General features: G+C 46.6%; 1 protein-coding gene across 2 annotated transcripts in view; it reads left to right on the plus strand.

Annotated features, from left to right (window-relative positions):
• Nucleotides 1–2824: 2824 nt before the first annotated feature.
• Nucleotides 2825–21300, plus strand: part of fbxo28 (F-box protein 28) — a 42021-nt gene continuing 23545 nt past the window's right edge. For both annotated transcript variants that reach the window (XR_006013164.1, XM_042009902.1), the window contains exons 1-2: nt 2825–3030; nt 16910–17019. Coding sequence is in view for 1 of the 2 variants with exons in the window: in XM_042009902.1 (XP_041865836.1) it covers nt 2842–3030; nt 16910–17019 (299 nt within the window). In the remaining variant the exon portion in view is untranslated. The remainder of the gene's footprint in view (nt 3031–16909; nt 17020–21300) is intronic.

The raw sequence follows: 21300 nt of genomic DNA on the forward strand, positions 1-21300 counted from the left end.
ACTGATGAAATAATCCAGAAACACGCTGAATTCTCTGCAGCATTGCTGCACTTCTCTGCTACGACCTGCAGGGGGCAACACCTGGACAGCATGCTCACTGACAGATTTTCTACAACTAAATTTAACGTGTCACTTCAGCATATTCTATTAATCTTAATCTATGAAACTATCTTTAACTAAGATGGTCGATGATCACGTCAACATGGGCCACATACAGAACCGTGTAATAACAATAACTTTGAAAAGGGCGTTTAGGTCAGCCTAGAAGGCAAAGGGAGAGTGCTTTGGCTCCACCTAGTGTCTATTTGTGCACGCCCCTGGCAGGAGGTCTATCTTTGATCCTGACTGGTTTAAAAGTGGTTTTACTTCTACACGACCTATTGAATTGAGAAGAAGACTTTATATAGTTTGAGGATTTTCTTGATAAGTTAAAATTTTCTACTTTAAGGAAAAAATCTACAAAGCTATTCCTGTTCCCTTGTTGCACAGGATTCAGTGGTTTACATTTCTATCAGATCATTGGTTAATCTGAAGGACCAGAGATCTACTAACAGGCTAAAGTCTCACTTTTAAACAGAAGACTTTTGGGGATTTCAATGCATGTACTGTCGGGTGTAATATAGATTCCTCCTTCTCTTTCTACTTAGGCTATTCCTATAAAGCTAAAGTCCATCCATCCATCCATCCATTGTCTGCCATTTATCCAGAGTCGGGTTGCAGGGACAGCAATCTAAGCAAAGAAACCCAGACTTCCCTCTCCCCGGCCACAGTCACCAGCTCATCCAGAGGGATCCTGAGATGTTCCCAGGCCAGCCGAGAGATGTAGTCCGTCCAGTGTGTCCTGGGTCTTCCCGGGGGCCTCTTTCCAGTGGGACATGCCCGGAGAACCCCACCAGAGAGGCGTCCAGGAGGCATCCTAACCAGATGCCCAAGCCATCATATCTGGCTCCTCTCAGTGTGGAGGAGCAGCGGCTCTACTCTGAGCTTCAGGAACGTAGATCAAATGGTAAATACAGAGCTTTGCCTTTTGGCTCAGCTCCTTCTTCACAATGACAGACCGATGCAGAGTCCGCATGACTGCAGATGCCGCACCCATCTGCCTGTCGATCTCACGCTACATCCTTCCCTCACTCGTGAACAAGACCCTGAGATACATGAACTCCTCCACTTGGGGCAGGACCACATCGCCGACCCAGAGAAAGCACTCCACCCTTTTCTGACTTAGGACCATGTTCTTGGATTTGGAGGTGCTGATTCTCATCCCAGCTGCTTCACACTTGGCTCATCACCCTCCTGCAGGTGGGGCCCGGCCACCAAGCGCTCGCATCCGTGCCCCACCTCCAGGCCTAGCTCCAGAGGGGACCCCGGTGACCCACGTCTAGGCAAAGAAAACCTGGGTCCATTATTTGTCGTCATCATAGGGGTGCTTTGAGCCACGCTTCGTCTGGTCCCTCCCCTAGACACCTGTTTGCTAAGGGTGACCCTATCAGGGTCATAAAGCCCCTGGGCGACAACATAGCCACTAGGATCTTCAGGACCCGAAAACTCCTCCACCACGGTAAGATGGTGGCTCAGGGAGGAGCTAAAGCTAAAGTAACATAAAAAAAAACACTATCTGGAATTTACCCTGTTAGTAACTTCTCAGCAAAAGAGATTTAACTTTGAGGTTGAACCAGGGACTCCTTCACAATGTGAAACCATTGATCTTTCTGTAACTGTCCTCCTGTGAGCAAACATTGGTCAAACATGTTATTTCCATGTTTACTACATAATTTATTTTATGTGCAGTCTAGACATAAACATCTTTGACACTGTCATTATTATTCTAGCTTAATCCACTCCTGCAAACGGAAAGGTGAAACACCTTCATTTAACTGTTTCACCAATAACTTTGTTTGCTATTTCAAATCTTCATAAACAAGGAAAAGTAGTTTCAAACCTTATATTCATGTGTATGCCTCAGCCCCAGTGTCTGTGCTGTTTTGTTTTAAACTGTTCTGGATTTCTTGCAGGTATTTTCTGCCATCTATGATCTGATTAACTCTTCTGGACACGATAACAAAGATGGCTGCTCTTTTTATTTTACCCTAACTGTGCTCTACTTATATTGTTGAATAAAGTTGGGGGCGGGGGTTAACTGTAATGAGAGCCTTGATAGCCCATCTGATGGAGGTGAAGGATCATTTAATCTTTCACCTGTGCGGAACAGGCATTATTTGTTATTATTAGTGATCGTTACAGAAAAAATGTGCGTGTCTTTGTCAGGCTCTCTTTGTACATTTAGAATGAACCTGGAGATCAGTTTTACTCAGCTTTCCGACTTTCTTTTTTTCTGACTGAGGTGGATTTTTTTTTCTTTTTACCTGAGATAACATTGTTTTGCTGGGTGCAATGGTGTCAGTTATCTTGAACCATCAACAAAAGTACTAGTTTGTTAACAGACTGAGGCCACAGGAGAGGGGGTTGTGGAAGTGAAAGCCTGAACATTTTACTGCTTTCTTCACTTATATGTCGATTTGAAACGATCTTTGTACATAAATTTACCCTCAAAGAACACAAAAATGGTCGGAGAAACACATCCACTTTTAGAAATGCTTAGATCTCCTGTGGTGTGTGAATGAGTCCAGATAAAATCCAGATCCGGTAATGATGGAAAACCGTAGAAGAAGACTTGATTATATTTTGGAGGCCTGTATATATGTATTAGCTCAGCGTCTGACCGGGTCTGTTTGTTCGGAACCAGTTTTCTTGGTCCATGACAGGAAGTGCGGAGACGTTTTAGAAACATGGCACGCGGGTCCCACACAAACGTCACTTCCGCCACCTCCACACCAAAACAAGATGGCGGCAGTCGTAGAAAGAGTAGATGGATGTGTTGGGTCGCTGGATTCGGACGCGGTATCGCTCAGACAGTCCACCCCCCCGCCGGACCAGCAGCACCAGAACAACCCGCTGCTGGGTCTGCCCATCGTTGCCATAGAGACCATCCTGAACTTCCTGTCCTACGACGAGATCAGCCTGCTGCGCGCGGTAAGGACAACAGAGGCGGACACGGCTAACGTTAGCAGGGTGCACGAGCCTGACACAGATGCGTAATACAGCTGAGTGGACATGGTCTTACACGCACACACACACGCACAGTGTCCTGCAAACACACCGAATCCGTGAAAACTGCTGCAAACGCGCGTGAGGACGGAGGGTGGATATTTCTCATCAGCTGTCAATACAGGAGATGCTGATCAGTGTCCCCCTGCAGACAGACAGGTGTGTTTTCTTGCAGACAGACAGGTGTGTCCTCCTGCAGAAAGACAGGTTTGTCCTCCTGCAGACTGACAGGTGTGTCCTCCTGCAGAAAGACAGGTTTGTCCTCCTGCAGACAGACAGGTGTGTCCTCCTGCAGAAAGACAGGTGTGTTCTCTTGCAGACAAACTGGTATGCCCTCTTGCAGAAAGACGGGTTTGTCCTCCTGCAGACACACAGGTGTGTCCTCTTGCAGACACACAGGTTTGTCCTCCTGCAGACAGAGAGATGTGTCCTCCTGCAGACTGGTTTGTCCTCCTGCAGACAGACAGGTGTGTCCTCCTGCAGAAAGACAGGTGTGTTCTCTTGCAGACAAACTGGTATGTCCTCCTGCAGAAAGACGGGTTTGTCCTCCTGCAGACACACAGGTGTGTCCTCTTGCAGACACACAGGTTTGTCCTCTTGCAGACAGACAGGTGTGTCCTCCTGCAGAAAGACAGGTTTGTCCTCCTGCAGACAGACAGGTGTGTCCTCCTGCAGACAGAGAGATGTGTCCTCTTGCAGACAGACAGGTGTGTCCTCCTGCAGAAAGACAGGTGTGTCCTCCTGCAGACGGACAGGTGTGTCCTCCTGCAGACAGAGAGATGTGTCCTCCTGCAGACAGATAGGTGTGTTCTTCTGCAGACAGACAGGTGTCCTCTTGCTGACAGACAGGTGTGTTCTCTTGCAGACAAACTGGTATGTCCTCCTGCAGAAAGACGGGTTTGTCCTCCTGCAGACAGACAGGTGTGTCCTCTTGCAGACAGAGAGATGTGTCCTCCTGCAGATGGGTTTGTCCTCCTGCAGACAGACAGGTGTGTCCTCCTGCAGACGGACAGGTGTGTCCTCCTGCAGACTGACAGGTGTGTTCTCCTGCAGACAGACAGGTTTGTCCTCCTGCAGAAAGACAGGTGTGTTCTCTTGCAGACAAACTGGTATGTCCTCCTGCAGAAAGACGGGTTTGTCCTCCTGCAGACACACAGGTGTGTCTTCTTGCAGACACACAGGTTTGTCCTCTTGCAGACAGACAGGTGTGTCCTCCTGCAGAAAGACAGGTTTGTCCTCCTGCAGACAGACAGGTGTGTCCTCCTGCAGAAAGACAGGTGTGTTCTCTTGCAGACAAACTGGTATGCCCTCTTGCAGAAAGACGGGTTTGTCCTCCTGCAGACACACAGGTGTGTCCTCTTGCAGACACACAGGTTTGTCCTCCTGCAGACAGACAGGTGTGTCCTTCTGCAGACAGAGAGATGTGTCCTCCTGCAGACTGGTTTGTCCTCCTGCAGACAGACAGGTGTGTCCTCCTGCAGAAAGACAGGTGTGTCCTCCTGCAGACTGACAGGTGTGTTCTCCTGCAGACAGACAGGTTTGTCCTCCTGCAGAAAGACAGGTGTGTTCTCTTGCAGACAAACTGGTATGTCCTCCTGCAGAAAGACGGGTTTGTCCTCCTGCAGACACACAGGTGTGTTCTCTTGCAGACAAACTGGTATGTCCTCCTGCAGAAAGACGGGTTTGTCCTCCTGCAGACACACAGGTGTGTCCTCTTGCAGACACACAGGTTTGTCCTCTTGCAGACAGACAGGTGTGTCCTCCTGCAGAAAGACAGGTTTGTCCTCCTGCAGACAGACAGGTGTGTCCTCCTGCAGACAGAGAGATGTGTCCTCTTGCAGACAGACAGGTGTGTCCTCCTGCAGAAAGACAGGTGTGTCCTCCTGCAGACGGACAGGTGTGTCCTCCTGCAGACAGAGAGATGTGTCCTCCTGCAGACAGATAGGTGTGTTCTTCTGCAGACAGACAGGTGTCCTCTTGCTGACAGACAGGTGTGTTCTCTTGCAGACAAACTGGTATGTCCTCCTGCAGAAAGACGGGTTTGTCCTCCTGCAGACAGACAGGTGTGTCCTCTTGCAGACAGAGAGATGTGTCCTCCTGCAGATGGGTTTGTCCTCCTGCAGACAGACAGGTGTGTCCTCCTGCAGACGGACAGGTGTGTCCTCCTGCAGACTGACAGGTGTGTTCTCCTGCAGACAGACAGGTTTGTCCTCCTGCAGAAAGACAGGTGTGTTCTCTTGCAGACAAACTGGTATGTCCTCCTGCAGAAAGACGGGTTTGTCCTCCTGCAGACACACAGGTGTGTCCTCTTGCAGACACACAGGTTTGTCCTCTTGCAGACGGACAGGTGTGTCCTCCTGCAGACAGAGAGATGTGTCCTCCTGCAGACAGATAGGTGTGTTCTTCTGCAGACAGACAGGTGTCCTCTTGCTGACAGACAGGTGTGTTCTCTTGCAGACAAACTGGTATGTCCTCCTGCAGAAAGACGGGTTTGTCCTCCTGCAGACAGACAGGTGTGTCCTCTTGCAGACAGAGAGATGTGTCCTCCTGCAGATGGGTTTGTCCTCCTGCAGACAGACAGGTGTGTCCTCCTGCAGACGGACAGGTGTGTCCTCCTGCAGACAGACAGGTGTGTCCTCCTGCAGACAGAGAGATGTGTCCTCTTGCAGACAGACAGGTGTGTCCTCCTGCAGAAAGACAGGTGTGTCCTCCTGCAGACGGACAGGTGTGTCCTCCTGCAGACAGAGAGATGTGTCCTCCTGCAGACAGATAGGTGTGTTCTTCTGCAGACAGACAGGTGTCCTCTTGCTGACAGACAGGTGTGTTCTCTTGCAGACAAACTGGTATGTCCTCCTGCAGAAAGACGGGTTTGTCCTCCTGCAGACAGACAGGTGTGTCCTCTTGCAGACAGAGAGATGTGTCCTCCTGCAGATGGGTTTGTCCTCCTGCAGACAGACAGGTGTGTCCTCCTGCAGACGGACAGGTGTGTCCTCCTGCAGACGGACAGGTGTGTCCTCCTGCAGACTGACAGGTGTGTTCTCCTGCAGACAGACAGGTTTGTCCTCCTGCAGAAAGACAGGTGTGTTCTCTTGCAGACAAACTGGTATGTCCTCCTGCAGAAAGACGGGTTTGTCCTCCTGCAGACACACAGGTGTGTCCTCTTGCAGACACACAGGTTTGTCCTCTTGCAGACGGACAGGTGTGTCCTCCTGCAGACAGAGAGATGTGTCCTCCTGCAGACAGATAGGTGTGTTCTTCTGCAGACAGACAGGTGTCCTCTTGCTGACAGACAGGTGTGTTCTCTTGCAGACAAACTGGTATGTCCTCCTGCAGAAAGACGGGTTTGTCCTCCTGCAGACAGACAGGTGTGTCCTCTTGCAGACAGAGAGATGTGTCCTCCTGCAGATGGGTTTGTCCTCCTGCAGACAGACAGGTGTGTCCTCCTGCAGACGGACAGGTGTGTCCTCCTGCAGACACACAGGTTTGTCCTCCTGCAGACAGATAGGTGTGTTCCTCTGCAGACAGACAGGTGTCCTCTTGCTGACAGACAGGTTTGTCTTCCTGCAGGCAGACAATGGTGTGTCCTCTTCCAGACAGACCGTTGTGATCCTGCAGACAGAGAGGTGTGTCCTCCTGCAGACAGAGAGGTGTGTCCTCTTGCTGTCATCAGGCTGTCCTTCTGCAGACAGACAGGAGTGTCCTCCTGCAGACACACAGGTGTGTCCTTCTGCAGACAGAGAGATGTGTCCTCCTGCAGACAGGTTTGTCCTCCTGAAGACAGGTTTGTCCTCCTGAAGACAGATAGGTGTGTTCTTCTGCAGACAGATAGGTGTCCTCTTGCTGACATAGAGGTGTGTCCTCTTGCTGACAGACAGGTGCGTCCTCCTGCAGACAGGCGTGTCCTCCTGCTGACACACAGAGAGGTGGGTCCTCCTGCAGACAGGCCAGGGAGATGCTGTAGAGAGACAGGTGTCCTCCTGCAGACAGACAGGTGTGTCCTCCTGCAGACAGAGAGGTCTGTCCTCTTGCTGACAGACAGGTGTGTCCTCCTGCAGACAGGCCGATGTGATCCTGCAGACAGGTGTGTCCTCCTGCAGACAGGCTGGTGTGATCCTGCAGACAGGCTGGTGTGATCCTGCAGACAGGCCGGTGTGATCCTGCAGACAGACAGGTGTCCTCCTGCAGACAGACATGTTTGTCTTCCTGCAGACAGACAGTGGTGTGTCCTCTTTCAGACAGACCGTTGTGATCCTGCAGAGAGACAGGTGTCCTCCTGCAGACAGAAGGAGAAGGTGGGAGGGACCTAATCTTCCAACAGGTGACTGACAGAGAAGTTAATCAGGGACCAGACGATGCAGACCCTACAGAGCAGCCATGATGGAAATATTTACTGGACATCAGGGACATCTGACTTCGCAGGGAAACATTATTTATATGAAGTTATGTGTTTGACATGTCCTCACAATGTCATATAGAGGTGTGTGTGTGTGCACACGCGCCGGTGTGGTTAATTCATTAAAATATGTTGCTGCATCACTGCGTGTGACTAACTGCAGGAGTGTGCGTGGTTTCAAAAAGACACACAGAAATGAGTTAATGTTGCTATGATGACGGTGTCTTCAGTGCTTTATGGTTAACGTTGCTATGACGACTGTTTTCAGAGTGTGAAGGTTAACGTTTCTATGACGACAGTGTCTTCAGAGCTTGATGGTTAACGTTGCTATGACGACAGTGTATTCAGAGCTAGATGGTTAACGTTGCTATGACGACTGTCTTCTCAGCCTGATTAATGTTGCTATGATGATGGTGTCTTCTGAGCTTGATGGAAAACGTTGCTATGAAAAAACTAGGGCTATAAACTAGGGCTGCAACGATTAGTTGACGTTGTCAACAGTAGTCGACAATAAACCGTCGACTATTGTTGGCAAATAAAAGAAAAAGAAAAAAACAACACCTTATCTCGGCTGAGAGTTGCACATTCGCAATAAAGTCCGCTAGCGGAAAAATATGGCAGCGGACCAGGAAACAAAACGACGGCAGAGGACACCAAAAGTGTGGGACAACTTCATGTTAAACTTATAAAATAAATTAAATACATGTAAGATTTGTAAAGCGAACCTTGCGTACCACGGAAGTACGTCTGCTAGTGTGTACGTAGTGTCTTCTGAGCCTGATTAACGTTGCTATGACGACGGTGTCTTCTCTCAGAAACAGTCAGAAAGGCTCAGATTTCGTTGGATTTCAGACTCAGCGAGGCCATGGATGGAACAGTGACTGCTGGGAAATGACGAGCTGTGTTGAAAGAGTCATGAACCGTGAGCAGCAGATGGTCTAAGGGTCTTTAACCTGCCATAAAAACTAACCAGAAGAAAGTAAAGTCATGGAAGTACATGTGTGTGCAGGTCTGCTGCTCAAGTTAAAGACTCCTCCTGACTGGAAACAAACCTGTTTAAAGTGAATGGAAGCCAGTGGCGGATGAAATCCGGAGGAGATTTGAGGGAAAAGCATGAGCCCCGTCGCAGCGATAGTGACATTGGGTAAAAGAGGATAAAAACGCCTTCGTTTTGATGGATAATCCCTGGATAAATGGACATGAAAGAAGCTTGTTTGAGAAGTTGGACTAATTTTCAAAGTGTTGTGACATTGTCACCCTCAGCCAGGACTCCTCAGTTCGGTCCTACAAGGCCTCGGCCCTGCAGCTTCCTCATTCCTCTTCCTTCATTACACCCCTGCATGCTCTACAAAGCCGTCTGCCTGCAGCTCTCTCCGGAGGTAAAATCTGGAATGTGGTTCACATCCTCCTTCTGGATCCTGGAGCTTATTGTTTCTAGATATTTCCAGAAGTGTGACGTCCCTTCCAGGTTGTATTCTCTCATCATTTGAGTCTATCATATAATCCCATGTCTACAGTCCATTTAAGAGCCACTTTTTCCAGAATATTTCTTCCCTCTCGATACTAACGAGAGAATTATGTTGCTCGTTTACACTGTGCTAACTTATAAATCCCTGATCTCGGGAGTGGGACATAATGGGACAAACTATCAGTGGGAGCAAATGGAGATGATGGGTCGTTATTTACTCAGACCAGCTTTAGTCCAACTTATTTCATCTGACAGGTAGTATAACCCCGGCTCTGGTAGCCCTCTGCAGTAAACACACTTCACCCAGTTTGATTCAGGTTTTTCCCATAAGAAGTTTTAAATAATTATATCATATTGTTTAAAATAAGGGCTGCACGGTGGTGGCTTTTCTGTGTGGAGTGAGTGTGAGTGGTTGTTTGTGTCTGTGTTGGCCCTGCGATGGACTGGTGACCTGTCCAGGTGTACCTGCCTCACCTGCTAAATGCTGGGATAGGCTCCAGCTGCCCTGCAACCTGTAATGGTCAAAGTGTGCAGAGAATGAATGAATGTGTAAAATAAATAAAATATGATAAAATAACTATATAACTGGTAACATCATTGGTAGGGATGAACGATGTATCTGCGTCTGTTAGATGAGTCTGAGTAGATGAGTGAGATGAGATCCATATTTATTTCTGGCTGTTGGTGTATGTGTGTCTGGAGGATCTTTGGCCATGTCACAGTGATGCAGCAAAGCATTGTGGGATGTTTAACAGCAACGGCAGCGGCACGGTTGTTTTTCACGGTGTGGAGGGAAGATACTGGAAAAGCATCGGTGGACGAGCGTCCAGACTCACTAGAAGTTTCCTAAAAGCTCCGCTGTTAGTTTCCTGGAAGTAAAACACATTCAGAAAATAAAGCAAGAGGTTAAAAGCTTCAGGTTGCATCATTTTCCCCTCACACACAGTCTCATCATGTTAAACCTTTTTTTTTTTTTTACTATTGATATTGTAAATATCTCCTCTCGGCCATAACAAGGATTTTAATACTGGTTAAGGGTAATCTGTATGTTCCGCTGGGAATCTATCAGACCAGGTGACTCTGTGTTCCAGTTCTCCTCCATCATCGGGTTCTCCAGGAGCAGGCCGGAGATACGGATCTCTGAACATCCGTCACCTTTTCCAGAGTGTGTAAAAGTCTTGATAAAACTCTGGAAATACCTCATTTATTTCTCCTATTGAAGATATTTTATCCCTTTTGCTTCACTTGCTCATTTTCTCCTTCATAATAAGCATGAGTTTAATTTAATGAGTATAAAAATAAATAAATTCAGCTTCACAAATATGTAAGTTCAGTTTTTCTGGGAAACCTTTAGATAATTGTGCTTCCTGGTCTTAGCACGAGCTGCCGTCCAGCCTCTGATATGAGCCTTCGATGCTTCCCTCCCTCCCTCAGTCTGTACTGAAATTTGTTTGGGAAACAGGAGAAGCAGAATAAAAAGCGGATGTTTGCCTCGGTGCCCTGGGCATCGGTAGCCATGATGAGACAGATGAGGTGGTGGTTAGTCAGGAGTCTTACAAACCTCCGTCCAGACTGAGGATCCCTCTGTGATCCGGGTACGGCGGCTTATCTGTCTTAAAGTTTAGGACTTTTATTCTGAACAGAAAGGCTGGTTATCAGCCTGAATGATAACCATGTGAAAGATACAAATTTATCTTAGATAATAAAACTTGTATAGTTTTATCTTGTTTTTATTGTCTATGAAGTCATTACTGTAGATTAAACCTTAGCCTATCACCTGGAATCAGAAGGGCTGTAATGTACCGAGCTGAAGGGAATCTTGGTTTTACTGTTTTCTGACATCATGGGTGTCTTGAGGAAACCTTGAGTTTGTTTTGGACAACAGATAACCACACCAGATCCAGGCAACCAGATGTTAATCACAGTAAGAACTGCGTCTGTCTGCATGTTTGGACGTCACAAATGATGCATGGCATCTTCCTGCTTCTCTACAGGGTCTGTGGTTTACTCTGCTCACAGCACAGTCACCATGTTTGACAATGAAGCTGGAATCCCTCGTAAAACATGGAAAATGTGGGTGTGATCTGCTGTCTCCAGCAGTTTAAGAGTTTTTTTTGGCGTTGGAGGAAAATTTGGATGAGAGTTGAATGAATTTTGACCTCTGCATGCCCCCGTCTGTCTGATGGAGATCAGGTCTCCTGCAGATGTCCTGCGGAGGACAATAGAAACACTGTAGACGTCCTAAACGTCAGCATCTGTTTCTGCTGAAGCTTCAGGCTTAGAATAGACTGATGGACAAATGGGAGGAACCCTGGGTGTTTAAACTAGACCTGGAGATGGAGATGAAGATGGAGATGGAGACACTGTTGTAGAAAACACTGGTTCTACAAACCGCTGTGTGTTAATAAAGAATGAAAGAAAGCCTGTTTACAGCTGCTTGGATGCGGCGGCTCCAGCTCCTCCATGCAGCCGGTCCAGGGTCCGCGTCCCGTCCCAGGGCTTTCTGCTGCAGCTCACCCCCTTCTCTGACCCCTGGTCCTGTCAAGCATATGTCCAATGAAGGCCTCTAGAACAAATAACAATTTTAAAATAATACAATAAATTGTATATTCAGGATATTTTCCTACTGAACACACAGGAGTACGCTCAGTGAGAGACTGATACAGCCTAAATGCTCCACTGAACCACACAGGAAATCATTCCTACCTGTGGCCATCAGACTGTACAACTCCTCCATATAGCAACAACATCCAATATTATACATTTACACTCTGCACTACATTTAAATTGTACTGTCTATCATGTTGATAATACTGTTTTTTGTGACCTCACAAAGGGAAATAACCTCTGCCCCTGGTAGTGGATGTCTGGGTATCTGGTTATCTCTAAAGGTGGTGATATTTCTTCTGTTGTGGTCGCTGACTCGGCCTTGTCTGACCATTTTTGTATTTTGTTTGATTTACTGATCACTCAGAGTGTCCAACCAACCTGCTCCTCGGTTAGGAAGAGGAACATTAATGAAAGAACAAGTGCTAAGTTTGTGGAGGCCATAGCTATGCTACCAACAACCAGTGCAGAGTCAGTTGATGGACTCCTGGATCATTTCAATCTGAAAGTCTTCAATGTAATGGATGCTGTTGCACCGATAAGAATCAAGAGCAACTTGAGCAAACAGAAAACACCATGGAGAAACACCACTGTGGTTACCAGTCTAAACAGAGAATGCAGAAAAACTGAGCGGAAATGGCGGAAAAATAAACTTCAAATTCACTATGAGCTGTACAAACAAAGCCTGCGTAACTATAACAATGAGCTGTGCAAGGCCAGAGAGCTGCATTTATCTGGAATGATTAACAAGAGCATCCGTTTGCTGTGATGGAAAACTTCCAAGTTCAACCCAGAGCTCCTTTCCACTGACAAATAAAACCAGTTTACCAACTTTTTTAGCCAAAACAAACAATTAAACAAAATATTAATTCCACACAGTCAAACAAGAAAACTAGTCTGTGTCTAAAACCCGGAAATATTTCTGATGTCATGTCGCAATTTAATATGGTTGATTAAAAAATCCTACAAGAAACAGTTTGGCATTTGAAATCAACAACATGCACTCTGGACATGATACCATCCGACTTTTTAAAAACAGTTTTTACCTCAGTAGAAAGTGATCTCCTACTGATAGTTAACAGCTCACTGGCATCAGGCATTTTTCCCAAGTCACTAAAGATAGCTGCTATTAAGCCTCCTAAAGAAAAGGACTCTAGACGCCTCTATAATTAACTACTATAGACCGTCTCTAACCTCTTTTATTTCCAAGATTATGGAGAAAGTTGTATTTTACCAGCTTAATGACTTTTTAAATGAAAGTGGAAATCTTGATATATTTTAGTCCAGCTTTCAACCTCATCACAGCCCTAAAACAGCTCTGGTCAAAGTGTTAAATGACATTAGGTTGAATACTGATTCTGGTCTAGTATCAGTTCTGGTCTAGTATCAGTCCTGGTTCTGCTGGATCTTAGCACTGCGTTTGATACTGTAAATCCCAGAATCCTGTTGCACAGGCTGGAAAACTCGGCTGGACTTTCCGGAGCGGTTCTTAACTGGTTCAGATCGGCACTTGTTACGATCGGCAGCTATGAATGATGAAGTGGCCATGACTTGTGGAGTCCCCCAGGGGTCAGTCCTTGGACCTCTTCTGTTCAACTTGTATATGCTCCCTTTGGGTCAAATATTACAGAACTATAGCATTAGTTATCAAAGTTATGCAGATGATACACAACTTTATGTGTCTCTGTCACCAGATGACTGCAGCCCAATAGACTTATTGTGTCAGTGTCTGGAGCAAATAAACACCTGGCTGAAGGAGAATTTTCTACAATTAAATGAAGACAAAACTGAGATTATTCTGTTAGGTAGCAAAGAGAAGAGGGTCAGCATTGGCAAACATCTGGAGACTCGGGCTCTTAAAACCACCAACCAAGTTCGTAACCTTCGAGTGTTGATAGAAGCTTTTTACCAGCTCAGAAACATCAACAGAATTAAAAGTTTAGTCTCCCAGGAAGACCAAGAGAAACTCATCCATGCATTCATCTCCAGTAGGCTGGATTACTGTAATGGTCTTTAACAGGACTTCCTAAAAAGAGCAGTAAACATCTGCAGCTCATCCAAAATGCTGCTGCTAGAGTTTAACCAGAACTAAGAGATCTGAACACATCACACCAGTTTTACACTGGTTTCCAGTTTATACTGGTTTCCAGTCAGTCACAGAATAGATTTTAAAACCCTTCTGATCGTTTACAAACCCCAGAATGGTTTAGGCCCAGAATACATCTGTGATATGTTCAGAGAATATAAACCTAGCAGAGCTCTTAGATCCAAAGACACTGGTCAACTAGTCCAGACCAGAGTCCAGACTAAACATGGAGAAGCAGCATTTAGCTGTTATGCTGCAAACAAGTGGAACAAACTTCCAGTGGAGATTAAATTTTCACCAAATGTCGACATTTTGAAACCAGGTTAAAAACATTTCTCATGCGCCTATGCATGAAATCCGTATGTTAACTTTTTTTTTTTTTTACTTATCTTGCTTTTAATCATTTTAATGTAATTTATGATTTTATCTTGCTGTGTTGATGCCTTTTACTATTTCTAAATATATAATGCTTTTGTTTTATGTAAAGCACTTTGAAATGTCCTGTACATGAAATTTGGTATACAAATAAACTGCCTTGCCTTAGCCTGAATGGATTTTTTTAAATTAATTTTTATATTTAAAAATCAAACAAAAACAAACTGCAAATATCCTACAGTCCCACCCACCACCAATTCTGACTGCACCGGTGTATCATAACAAGGAAAACAAATTCTACGAAGGAATAATAATAATAATAATAAGAAGAAGAATAGTAGTAATATGATATTGGATATAAGAAACATACAGTTCACAGTTGAGAATAGACATATACACAAAAAAATATACTATAATGTATAAAGATATAGTTAAAAAAAGAAAGAAAGATGAAAATAGGAGGCTGGTAAAAAGGTTCACTGAATCACAACATAAACAGAGCCCACCTTTTTAACCAGGTTGAGAACAGGTGATAGCTAGGTGAGCTATCATTTTAGCTAGTATTTTGCTATCCACATTTAGTTAGATGGGGCGACAGAAACCAGTTTTCAATGGATTTTTCTCCTTTTTAAGAATAAAAGAAATAGTGGCCAGATGCATTGTTGGAGGTAGCATGCTAGAAAAGGAGGGTTCGTGGTATACAGAAAGTAACACAGGAGTTAACTCAATGGTAATTTTTTAAAATTCACTTGGAACCCCGTCAGGACTGTAAACGACTCTTCTAGGTTGGCTGCAGTTTGCTCATTAACAGAGGGAATGTTTAATTAATCAAAAAAGGACTCGAATAAGCGCTCATCTTTCAGTGACTCTGATGTACATAACGTGGAGTAAAACTTATGAAAAATCTAGTTAATTTATGCACTTATGAAGTTCATCTGTTATTTTAGGAATACACTGAGTTGCAGTTTTCTGATAATTACTGTGCAATAATTCTACCTGTCTTTTCACCATGTTTTCACCGGTTTTATGGTGGGTTTTATTGATGAGATTGACAGCTGCTTTCATCAGAAAGCCATTGATTATTCAAACATCATGGATGATAAACAACTTGTGAAACAGGCATCTGGAACTTCAGGGACAGTGGAGCATTGTTAGAAATTACTATTGCTTCATAGTCACATTGGATAACAAGAAGAATACGATTTTTATCAATTAAAAAATAGTCTATTCATGAAGAATAAAATAGACCTGTGAAAAAAAGGAATACAATCTAGAAGTAGGATTTAGACAAGGACAAACATCCGATACGCCATACGCACGAAGAAATTTTTATAACATGGAAGTTTTGTTCCACGATGACAGAACATGTATAACTGGTCAAGCTTCTGATTAATAACAAACATCTCTTTCTCTGTTAATCCTGATTTTTTCTTCAATATCAATATCAAACATGCCTGTTTATTAATTTCTGCAAATATCTTTAATTTCTAACATGTGGTGTGAAAGGTAATATGTGATTCTGATCAAATGTCTCACATCATCTCTTTGGTTTTATTCAGGAATGTTGGTGTCGCAGTTTCCAGTTTTTCCAGATTTATACGGCAGGGTCAGAGTAGCTGTGGATGTAGGGACATTCTCCCACCAAGTTTGGTTTTTATAAATCCAAGAAGTTGACTAGAACTGGCATATGCTGGTTTTTGTACCTGTGCCAGCTTTAGAAATGAGGCCCAGGACTGTAGAGCAGCTAGGTGAGACTAGGTGATCTGCTGGTTCCGGTGAGACTAGGTGATCTGCTGGTTACGGTGAGACTAGGTGATCTGCTGGTTACGGTGAGACTAGGTGATCTGCTGGTTACGGTGAGACTAGGTGATCTGCTGGTTATGGTGAGACTAGGTGATCTGCTGGTTCCGGTGAGACTAGTGACTGCTGGTTCCGGTGAGACCAGGTGACTGCTGGTTCCAGTGAGACCAGGTGATCTGCTGGTTACGATGAGACCAGGTGACATCTGGTTAGGGAGAGACTAGGTGATCTGCTGGTTAAGGTGAGACTAGGTGATCTGCTGGTTACGGTGAGACCAGGTGACATCTGGTTAGGGTGAGACTAGGTGATCTGCTGGTTAAGGTGAGACTAGGTGATCTGCTGGTTACGGTGAGACCAGGTGACATCTGGTTAGGGTGAGACTAGGTGATCTGCTGGTTACGGTGAGACCAGGTGACATCTGGTTAGGGTGAGACTAGGTGATCTGCTGGTTAAGGTGAGACTAGCTGATCTGCTGGTTACGGTGAGACCAGGTGACATCTGGTTAGGGTGAGACTAGGTGATCTGCTGGTTAAGGTGAGACTAGGTGATCTGCTGGTTACGGTGAGACCAGGTGACATCTGGTTAGGGTGAGACTAGGTGATCTGCTGGTTAAGGTGAGACTAGCTGATCTGCTGGTTACGGTGAGACCAGGTGACATCTGGTTAGGGTGAGACTAGGTGATCTGCTGGTTAAGGTGAGACTAGGTGATCTGCTGGTTACGGTGAGACCAGGTGACATCTGGTTAGGGTGAGACTAGGTGATCTGCTGGTTAAGGTGAGACTAGGTGATCTGCTGGTTACGGTGAGACCAGGTGACATCTGGTTAGGGTGAGACCAGGTGATCTGCAGGTTCCGGTGAGACTAGGTGACTGCTTGTTACGGTGATATCTGCATCAATAATATGAGGATCAATAAGCATTTGTCTGTATCTTTGTGACATCAGTTTCCATTTGCGGTATTGCATTTGAGTTCATCTGGATGTCTGCTGTCACTGTAAAACTACAGAGACTTCTTCCTTTAGTCTTTAGTTGGGCACACAGGTGGACTGAGCGTACCTGTTGGCTTCTTCTCTCCAGGTGTGTAAACGTATGGATATGATCTGCCAGCGTGTTCTCAACCAAGGCTTCCTGAAGGTGGAGCGCTACCACAGCCTGTGTCAGAGGCAGGTCAAAGCCCAGCTGCCCAGGTCAGTGTCTCACCTGTTTACACCTGTCCATACCTGTTCACACCTGTTCTAACCTGCTTACACCTGCTCACACCTGTTTATACCTCTTTGAACTTCTTTGCACCTATCAACACACCTGTTCACATCTGTCCAGGTAAATCAAACGACTAGATGTGTGTTCGCGAAAGGCCAGATTGTCTTATACCTTTCACAGCTTAGTGTAATTTTACCTGTGCTGTTCAGTGGTTGTGAGACAGTCAAATCCAATAAAGTTTCTTTGTTAGCAGGTTAAAAACAGCACAAAGGCCTGAACGTCGAAGTTCTGTCAGAGATGAAAGCCAGGGAATAAAATGAAGCCAGTGTTGGTGAGGTCCTGATGTGGAGGTAGGGTCAGGTCCACAGTCTGGGACCAACTTCTAAAAAACCTCCCAGTGTTTTAACCCGGACCCCAGGACAACAACAAGCATCTGATCAGCTGATCTACAGGTTCTGGAAGGAGCGGGTCTTGTTAAAGGTTGGAAAGATAGGAGGGGGCAGGCCCGCTTAAACACTGGAAAACAAAATATTAAATCCACTCTGAAACGGACTGGGAACCAGTGCAGAGAAGCTGAAACTGGTGTGATATGATCAGGTTTACGTTTGAACAAGCTACAGGCGAGACAACAGAGATGGACTTAGACCTGAATCTAGACTGTTACAGCTCGAAGAGATAAAAGCATGAATCACTTTCTCCAGGTCAGAACAGGAAAGGAGTGGTTCAACCTTAGACATGATTCCTAGAAGCTCTGATAACTGGATTAATCTGCTTATCGAGTAAAAACACATGATCAAAAATCACTCCTAAATTTGCAGGGTCTGATTAGGACGGGGGTTAGAAGGCCCAGACAACAGGACTTCAGTTTTATCTTCATTTAAAGTGGACATATCATGCTTTTAAATCCTTCCTTTGCACATATAAATCATTCATTTATGGTCTTTATAAAGTAGAACCGCAATGCTTTGGTCTGAATTCCTGGGTATTCTGGCTCCACACACCCCTTGTTAACCCTGTTCTGAGGCGCGTCTTTAGAGCGACTCGTTTTGGTGCAGCCTCTTTAAATGTGAATGAGGCATTTCTTTTTTTTTTTTTAACCCTGTCCTGTCCAGCATCCTAACATACAGAACGGTGGTCTGTGTGCCATATTTTGCTTGACAGATTTGCTCTACCAAGGGAGACCTGTTATATACATGGCTGCCCTTGATATTTTTATTATTTTTATTGTAATCTTATTTTCTTTAGTCTTATATGTCAGTGCCGAACCTGACAGGGAGATAGAGGAAGAGAGAGAGAGAGAAAAAAAAAAGGGAGAAAAGGACAGGATTAAAATGTAGAAATAACAGTTGTCTATGCTGCCCAGAACATATCACAAAAAAAAAACAACAACATAAACTACCACAGTACTACATGATACCGAAAGAAAGATAGAATGATGATAATATGAAAAATTACAATAGTCATCAAACGTACCTGCAGATGAACGTACCAACACACAAACATCAGCTACATCTAGTGAGAAGCGGATGGAGAGACGAGCACGTTTGTGAGCATGCACGTGTTAATATGCATGTGTGGCCATGCAACAGGGAGGAAATGTGTACCTGCAAGGGGGCCGCGATCACGCCGCACCCCGAAGCATCAGCGGATGACGGGGAGAGCCCGAGGCCCCAAAGGCCAAGCAGATCCACAGAGTACCAAGCCCGGGACAGCCAAAGCAGACAGAGCAGCGGCCCACCCGGACCAGAGCAGAGGGGTCCCCAGACCGGAACCCCCGGCGCGACGGGGCAGGGGCACCGGGCACCGGGCAGCCCAGGGCGATGGCGAGCAGGCCCAGCGGGCGCTGCGGCGCGGGCCGCACGGAGGGCAGGCGCCCCACAGGCCCAAGGGCCACCCTTTCCCCCCAGCAAAGCCCCACCCAGGAACCCGACGGGGCCCGACCGCCCCAGGCAAAACCACAGTGGGCCACACCAACCCAACACCAAGGCTAGGCACTCCAGGGACAAGAACATGTCCGAAGGCCCCCCCCCCCCCCCCCAAAAAAAAACCTCTTTACCCCAACCCTTACCCACCCACCCCCCGCCCCCACCAGGGGCACCCCAGGGAGTCTAGGGCCTGGTGGGCCCCAGACCCGACCCTCTCCACATACACACACCCACACAACCACATACATTCTCCCCGGGGTCTCACCAGCCCCCCGATGCGGCACCGAGGGCAGCCCCCAGGGCAGATGCCGCCCAGCAGCACCCCACACAGGACTCCAGGCAGGCACCGAACCTCCACCCCCCGCAGCCCCGAGTGCATCCCGGGACACGAGGGCGTAGGAAGACCCCGGTCCCCCTGCCCCCCAGCCTGAGTTGTGTGTGCATGAGTATGGGCTATTTATAATGCAATTAAAAACTGGAAGGAGCCATGAGATGGTGATGGGTCCCACTGCTGCCAGGCAGCAGGACCCCCTCAGGACTCCCTCAGTGTGTGTGAGTGTGTGTTATGTGTGTAGTGCAGTACTGTTAAATGTGGTAGTGTCTAACATGTAAATAAAATCGGGGGGAGAGAGGTCACAAAGGGAGGGGATGGAGGAAGGGCCACCTCGGTGGCTCCTTTCCGCCCACCCACAGCCCATGTGCCCATCCCCCCGAGGCCCTAAATGTATATTGATGTCTAGGTTGTGATTAAAATCTAGTGGGGCGGGCAGTCACAGGGGTCCACCGGGGGATCCCGCAATGGGGACCCCCCAGCCAAACCCACCGCCTCCACCCGCCACACAGTGCCCTATGTGTAGTGTGTGTGATGTGGGGTGGCGGGGGAGGAGAGGGGCTCAGGGAGGGGCACAACTGGGACCCCGGGGCTCCCGCCCCCCGCCCGGCCCCCACCCCAGCAACCCGGCCGCCCAGCCCCAGGCCAGCCCCCCAACCGCCCCGGACCCCCAGTCGCCCCCCGGCCCGTCCCCAGTGAGCACCAGCCCCCAGGCCCCCAAGGCCCCGGAGCCAGTCAGCCACACCGTCCCCTACTCAATGGCCCCCCCGACCACCGACCCAGAGAAACGGCCAGGGCCAATGGACCCCCAATGCCCCCCAGCCAGCCCCACCCTTGACCCCCACAGAACGACTAGACCCCAGCACTAGTGATGCGCGGGCCGCCACCTAACCCGCGGGTCGGGTTGGGGCGGGTCAAAGAATTTTCACTTCACCGCGGGGCGGGTTGGTGTGGTTTACTATTCTGAAATATCTAGTTCTATCTATTAATTTTATTTTTTGTCAAACTGAAAATAAAGACCTTAATCAGTGTCTACATTTTGTTACTATAATATGTAAGACAAAATATTTATCAGTTATTTAAACACAGGTCACGTTTTATAACGTAATGTCCACGTAGGCGCGTAATAGGCTACGCACGCTACGTGCAGAAAGCGCCAAGCAGACAAGCAACAAAAGATGGAAATAGTGTTGAATAATCTTCGTTCGGGAGTTTACGTCCTTAAAAAGAAGAAGGAGGGTCAAATGGCTAAATCACAGATTTGGGACAGGTTCAACGAGGTAATCAGTGCAGACAACAACAGCAGCATTAGCTTTATAACACTTTAACGCTTAAACGCTTTAAAACACTTTATTAATTTGCCTATTTATGTTTATAGGCTTAATGTTCAAATGAAAATACATTTTGTGTTGCCAGTGTCCAGTGCCAATTTAGGAGACCATATGCACCTTTCTCAGACTAAATAAAAGCATTCGTCAATGTCGTAAGATGTGTTTTAATGGGGCGGGTCGGGTCGGGTCGGGTTGAAAAAATAGAAGCGGAGGTGCGGGGCGGGTTGGTGCGGTCCAATTTTTTTAAAAGAGCGGGACCCGCGGGTCGGAAAAAACCCCGACCCGCGCATCACTACCCAGCACCCCTTCCCACTACGTGATGTGACTAATCAGCGGGGTCCAGGAAGACTGAGAGTTAACTGATTGGTGTTTAATGGATGCCGATACAGACTCTAGACTGATGTAATCCAACAGGAGATTTCTGTAGTGGTTAATATTTAGATTGTTTTTAGACTTCCAGTTCACTAGAATAGTTTTCTTTGCGATACATAAGGCCGTGAGGACCATATGTGCTTTGTTAGTGTCTATATTAATGTCACTTAGGTCACCCAGTAAACAAAGTTTTGGACATGCAGGAATGTTACATCTAACCCATGTTGATAAATCCTCACAGACCTTATTCCAGAACTTCTGGACAGGTGCACAAAGCCATAAAGCGTGTAAGTAATCATCTGCTGTGTT

The sequence above is a fragment of the Melanotaenia boesemani genome, chromosome 16 (assembly GCF_017639745.1).
Source record: "Melanotaenia boesemani isolate fMelBoe1 chromosome 16, fMelBoe1.pri, whole genome shotgun sequence".
Classification (NCBI taxonomy): domain Eukaryota; kingdom Metazoa; phylum Chordata; class Actinopteri; order Atheriniformes; family Melanotaeniidae; genus Melanotaenia; species Melanotaenia boesemani.